Genomic DNA, 6,590 nt, shown 5'->3' with positions numbered 1-6,590 from the left:
CCAGTGTCAGAGGAACGATGTCTTTGCTCTTTCTAAAACCGATAGTGGAGAATGTCTAGAAAACAAAAGTCCATCCAGCTCCCTCCTTCCCTGGTCCCAAGTAACCCCAATGTGTCAACTGAGATAGCATGACTTGTCCCCTTAATGCTTACATTTAATTTAAAATTTTTAGCACAACATTGGAGATTGACTCTAAATCAGCAACAAAAAATATATATTTACAATATTTCTCCGAAAAAACAAAAACACAACCAAACCCTTTAAACATAGTGACTTTAGGAGTTTTATTTATGGAGCAGTTATTTTTTTAATCACCAAGTGATTTTATATTATATATATATAAATTTTCTTCCTTTCCTTTGTGGTTTTTCGCCCCGGTGCTCGGACAGACGGAGGCAGGCGTGTGGTCCTGTGGTTGGAGGGCAGGCTCTTCTGGCGAGGCCGTATCTAAGAGCAGATTGCAGGAGAGGCGATGGAACTCCCGGCTTCCTCTGTCCCCAGACAGACATTTCTTTCCTCCATACGGACCATCCCTCACCTCTAAAAACCATTTTCCCCCTCTCGGTCCCAGAGAAAAGGAAAACCCAGCAAAGGCATAGGTCCATCTGCCACCACTCCTGGGTTCCCTTTTCTGCTGACCAATTTACGTGCGCGGTAAAAATGCTTTTTCCAAACCAAAAACAAAAATAAAAACCAAAACCCAAAACAAACCATCAGCTTGGAAATTTCTGCGGATGAAATGTCCCAAAGTCAGAGGCACTCTCCCGGCACAATCCCTGCTCTGAAGGGGTCTCTCCACCTCCCCTTTTATAAAAAGACAACACAACAAAACAATCTTTTTAGTATTTTCCACAGGAGCAACCAAAAAAAGGCAGGAAGCTTCCAATTATAGGTCATTAACAACATTAATAAGGTTTCTGCTCAATACCCAGGGTTCTTTACAGAGAAGTCCCCGTAACTGAGGCACTCTGGAATAAGTCACTGGCATTTCCTCCAAGTGTCAGCCCCAGGCTGCTGGGCCTGGAGACCAACAGAAGGGGCGCAGAGGGTCACGGGAGCAGACTGCTGCTTTTAAGGTGCAGCCGAGACAATCAGCAGATTGGAAGAAACAGACACGCCACCCCTTCCTACCAGGACCCAGGTTACTCTCAGGAGGCCAGTCAATGCCAGGGTCAAAGCTGGGCTAGGTGGCAAAGAGGGAGGTCCCCTCTGCCTCTATTGCTTTGGAAGTGGCAAGGGTGCAGTTGGCGTCTCTCCTCAGGGTGCCTGGGCTCCTTGCCCTCCCCTGTAGGGCTTCAGGAGGAGAAGAGCCTGAGACTGGGCTGCAGGAAAGGGGCCAGGGAGGGGCGGGGTTGGAGGACGAGGAGGCGGGCAAGGTTGTGCTATCACTGTCCTTCCAGAGGGAGAGCAGAGTGCAAATCCGCGTCTATCACTTATAAGCTCTTGCCACAGGCTGCTGCTACTGAGCATCTATCTCCTCACACATTTCAATATTGACCCAAAAGCAATTCCGACCTTTCTTTCTTTTCCTACTTTTTTTTTTTTAAAGTGCAAAAAGCTCTCTGCTGCCCTAGAGAGAGGATCTTTGGACAGGCCGTTCAATGCAAAGAAAAAGGGGGCAGCTGATGGGGCTTGACACAGGGGGGTAAAGTGGGTGACACCACACTCCCCTCCCTCCCTCCCCCCCCACACACACGCATAATACACTCAGCCACACACACAGAGGCACATGCACACCCCCTTGCACGGCTGCAGGCAGAGGGCAGGTGACTGGCTTCTAAGCAGGAACTCTCCCTTCCCGCAAAAGGTGCCAGACCAGCGAGCCACTGGGGCTAAACACAGGTCTGGGCTCTGGGGGCTCCGCTACACTGGAGGCCTGGTGCCTGCTGGGAGGCAGGTGGGGATGTGGCCCAGGTCTCTGCTCCCCCAGCTGGGGGAGAGAGGCTGCTCCCTCTGAGGACACTCATCCTGGGAAAGCCCTGTTCAGGCAGGAATCAAGATGTGGGAAAGGGCAGTGGGAGGCTGCAGAGGAAGTGGGAACAAGGAGATGGCGCCTGTCTCAGAATCTGCTTAGGAAGCGATAAAATGGGGGTGTCCCTGGGATACAGTTCCAGCTCCTCTGAAGAGCCTCAACTCCAATAAGTGCAACAAGGACCTCATAGAGACTAGTGGGAAAGTCTGGGGTGGGGCAGCCTCATCACGTGAATCACCACGGAACATGGGACAGGATCAAGCTAACGGGAGGACGGGGGAGAACACAGACACGAATGAGAGGTCTTAAGACACCTCAACAGCACCAGTGTGATCTGTATGGGTCTGGCATTCACGGGGCTGCTGCCCCTCCTGCGTAAGTTGGGAGAGTGTGACGGAGGAGAGACACGCACTGGACACCACAAGGAGAACCTGGCCACGGAGACAGGGCGGCTTTCTTCCCTGGGAGTTTGCTCAGAACCAGGCACTGCTGGGGACCACGGATGGGGAGCAGGCCCCAGGGCCCAGAGCAGATGACAGTTGCACAGACAACCCGAACTCCGAGCCTGGCCTCCTGGCACGCAGGAGGGTGAGCGGGAGGGCGAGCAGGCACCTCGACAGCACACAGCCTATGCTTTCCCCTTGGATCAATTTGCTACTCCCTTTTCCTTAGGAGGGAGAGGAGCAGGCAGATAAGCCTAGTGTCCACCATTCTCTCTGCCCCGCCTGTAGGGGAAGGGCTCAAGGGACAGGAGAGCAGAGAGGGAGTGTGACGCTGGCCTCAGAGCCTGTGCAGGGTTGGGGAGAGAGGCTCTCCTGGCTGGGGAGTCAGGGGAAGATCAGTTTCCTGTTCAATCTGAGCCGGGTGTCTTAGCTGATCTTCTGTATCAGCTTCTCGTCAGACAGGCAGTAGAGACTGTTGATGGACAAGTCTGAGATGAAGTGCTCGCAGGCTTTACGAGTAATCTGCTTGCATCCTCGAAGGTCGATCAAGGTGACATTGGCAATGCGCCGTAGGTAGATCAGGGTCTGGTCTGTCAATTTATTGCAGCCTGTGGGGAAAGTAACCACGAGGAGAATGCTATGTACACACAGCCACAGGAGCTTGCCTCTGCTGCTCAATTCCCCAGCTCTTTCCCTTAAAATGCTAAACAATAGCCCCCTTTGTCTCATAACGACCTGGCTCAGAGTCCAGAAGTGCCATCAGGACTGTGGCCTCTGAAGGCCCCCTGCCACCTCACCCCTTGTGTTGCAAGGCTGAACACACTGAAGCTGGGGGGTGGCCGTTCTCTTAGGCACCTGACAATTACTCCAGGCCTGGCCCCCGCGCATCAGTTAGAACAGGGAGAGAAACCCATCTCCTTGTGCAGATGTGAGGAAACAAGGTAACATAACTCAGTCAAGCTCTGGCGAGGGCTGGGACCTCCAGGAGACACGGGGCACTGCATGCCATGACACATCGCAGCAGCGTACCTGCCATATTGAGCTCTGTGAGGGAGTAACGCGTGGAAGACCCGACAGCAGTGAGTAGATTGGAGGACTGATCTGTCAGGTGGCTGCAGTGACTGAGGTCAAGTCGAGACAGGAGGGGCATGTGGCGAATGATGAGGCGAAGCGTGGCATCTGTGATGTCAAGGCCTGCCAGCCGGAAGTCAGTCATGTTCCGGAGCTTGCTGCGATTGTCCTGACCTGCACCAACAAGAAAAGAGCCTACATCAAAACTCTTCACTCTAGCTGGCCCATGTAGCTCAGCTGGTTAGAGCATCATCCCAATACGCCACGTTTGTGGGTTTGATCCCAGACCAGGAAACATACAAGAATCAACCAGTGATACATAAATAAGTGGAACAGCAAGAACAACAAAAATCGATGTTTTGCCCTGGCTGGTGTGGCTCAGTGGGTTGACTGCTGTCCTGTGATCTAAAAGGTCACAAGTTGGGTGCCTAGTCAGGGCACATGCCTGGGCTGCAGGCCAGGTCCCCACTAGGGGGCACACAAGAGGCAACCACACATTGATGTTTCTCTCCCTCCCCTCCCCTCTCTCTAAAAATAAATACATATTTAAAAAAACTTGATGTTTCTCTCAAAACAAACAACCCTCTTGACTCTATTCTAGCTCTAAAGCTACAGGGAGCTTCGGCTACTCCCTGGCCAGACACCCTTGCAGGGGGTTAAGCATAACTGCCCACGCCCAGCCCTGCCTTCAGAGTGACCAGTGTGTGGGGGCAGTTTCTAGGAAACCAGACACATTTTCTTTCTTCCCAGCTGTTAGATTATGCCTCACACAGCAAAAGGGTATGTGGGGAATGCCCCTGCCCTTCCCACGCTCTTACACTTTTCTATACCATCTTATGAGAATAGCTCTTAATGTTCCACCTCAATCTGGAAGCTTCCCCAGACTTCTTCAGACTGTATACTCACTGGATCCAAAATCCCACTGACCCACAGAATGGACTTACTCCTTTGTAAGTAGTTATGTAAATCGTTAACCTGTACTTGTACAGTTCATCATGCTGTTCTCAATCTGCACAGCGTCGTCTGTGAGACTACCTTAGCTTTTGAGGATGAAGTATGTTGAAAAACAAGCACAGAGAAAGCAGGCACAGAGCATACCCGGTTTATCAGCCGGTGGAGTCAGCAAGTCCCGAATTTGAGGGTCCTTAATTCCTACTGCCCACCGAAGATCAAGGGTCCTGAGAAGGGGGCAGCTGGAGGTGCTGAGGGCAGAGACTGCAGACCAGGAACAGCCAGCTAGGAGGAGGTCTTTCAGTCCTGCAACACAAGGAAACAGACATGCAGTAATACATACTGTATCCTCATTTTATGCTAGTAATTTAGCTCAAAGACTCCTATGAGCACCCTCCTATATTACATCTTTTAGCTCTGGCGGTAAAGCCAACTTAGTTCCTACCAGAGTGATGCAAAGGTGACTTCCTGTCCTTCCAAGACCTTAAAATGTGGCAAGAACAGGACCTTACAAGGGGCTCACCAAAGTAACATCTTACTCAAATTCCCTCTTCAGTGGCAACACTGAGAAGCCTGCAGGGCTGGCAGCAGCACCTGATTCCATTCTTTTTGTCGTCTAGTGCAGAGATGTGTCTGCCAGTCCAGGGCGGCGCCTTGGGGAATGGCAGTCAAACTGCCCCTGGGTAAATCTCTTGCTAAGTAGGAAAGGCAACTACAGCATAGGGGTGCTGCCTGAAACACTTCTCAGACACACTGCCAACAAAACAGCTTTCCCTGCCCGCTCCTGGGGACCTGGAAGGGCAGTGGCAGGGCCGCTCACCTGGCAGCCTATTGACGAGCCATGTCAGTTGTTTTTTGGAGATGTTGGTCCAACTGAGGTCGAGGCTAACTGGCTGCCTCTTGATGATGCCACTGAGAGCCTGGGGTACAATGGCCTTACACCTACTCAAGTCAATTTTTGTCCAAAGTCTCTTGTCGCAGCACCTGTGACAGAAGGCAGGAGAAGTAGCTGTCAATAACCCGATATCCCTTATTAGAGGAACTTCCATTATAGACTGCTGGGGCTACTGGGAAAGCAGAGCATCTGGAGGGCCACTCTCCCTGGGTTCTTCTGCAAGCTTCTGTGGATCATCGTGCCTGTTGTTGTTGTTGTGTGTGTGTGTGTGTGTGTGTGTGTGTGTTTTGCCTGAGAATAGGGCTGGTCCTCTGTAGCAACCTTAGAGGTTACCTGGTGGATAACCCGACCAGTTCACCTTGATTTACTCTGGATAGACTGAGAACACAGCACAATTGTTAGGGACACACAGTAAATGATATACTGTAACTTCTCATTTACATTAGAATAGTACAGCTCCCACCAAAGTGCATATAAGGGAGCACTAAAAAATTTCTTGACTTCTTACTGCCTGAGGCTAGGCTTACCTCCATTTTCTCCACTGTCAGTCATTCCCAGATGCCTGGAGATGCAGGTTGCTATCTGGCCGACCCACAGTCACCCTGCCTTAAACTCTGGAAGTCCAGCATTTAAGCCAAAAAAATAATCTTTATGACCAGACCTGGAGAGTCCTTTGCCACGCTGGGTTCCTACCTCAGTGCTATCTCTACACTTTCTAGCCAGTCCAGATTGGAACTGAGAGGGAGAGGCCTGGTTTTCCAATGCAACCTGCAAGTCCACAGACCACAAGTAAAGCTGCTACGTACAGGCCTGTTTAATATTTGACCGTGCCTGCTCTCGGGCCAGCTCAGGGCCTGGCTGGCAGGAGGCGGGAAGGCACATAATGGGAGTCTTATGTGGTTCAGCCTGGAAACCAAGGGACAGAGCCAGGCAGGCCCACTAGCCCTACAAAGAGAAATAGAATTTGGGATAGATCACGTATTAATTCAGATTTGGGAAATAAACTCGTATTTATGAAGAATGGGGTATTCATTCAAAGACAGTAAAAATTTCACCAATGGCACATGAAATTTCCACGACAGAAACAAGCTGCTTACCATAAATTAGTGTACCTCAGACTTTAACGTGTACCAGGACCTCTGGAGAGTTTGTTAAGGACAGACTGCCTGGCCCTATAGCCCAGAGGTTCTGTCAGGTGGTCTGAGACGGGCCCCGAGAACCTGCATTTCTAAGGAGGTCCCAGGTGATGCCACTGGTT

The 6,590-nt window shown here is 51.0% G+C and overlaps 1 protein-coding gene across 3 annotated transcripts in view; it reads right to left on the bottom strand.

The window, feature by feature from the left end:
* Window positions 1-259: 259 nt before the first annotated feature.
* Window positions 260-6,590, bottom strand: part of KDM2A (lysine demethylase 2A) — an 86,609-nt gene continuing 80,278 nt past the window's right edge. For 2 of the 3 annotated variants that reach the window (XM_028515255.2, XM_028515254.2), the window contains exons 18-21: window positions 5,258-5,421; window positions 4,585-4,743; window positions 3,445-3,660; window positions 260-3,023 (exon numbers count right to left, since the gene is read on the bottom strand). In XM_028515255.2, coding sequence (XP_028371056.1) covers window positions 2,842-3,023; window positions 3,445-3,660; window positions 4,585-4,743; window positions 5,258-5,421 — 721 coding nt within the window. In that variant the 3' untranslated portion in view covers window positions 260-2,841. The remainder of the gene's footprint in view (window positions 3,024-3,444; window positions 3,661-4,584; window positions 4,744-5,257; window positions 5,422-6,590) is intronic. The other variant, XR_004904046.1, reaches the window with a different exon arrangement.

This window comes from Phyllostomus discolor, chromosome 6, assembly GCF_004126475.2.
Source record: "Phyllostomus discolor isolate MPI-MPIP mPhyDis1 chromosome 6, mPhyDis1.pri.v3, whole genome shotgun sequence".
NCBI lineage: Eukaryota > Metazoa > Chordata > Mammalia > Chiroptera > Phyllostomidae > Phyllostomus > Phyllostomus discolor.
Note: the sequence above shows the minus strand (reverse complement) of the source record. Positions and strands in the feature narration are given on the sequence as shown.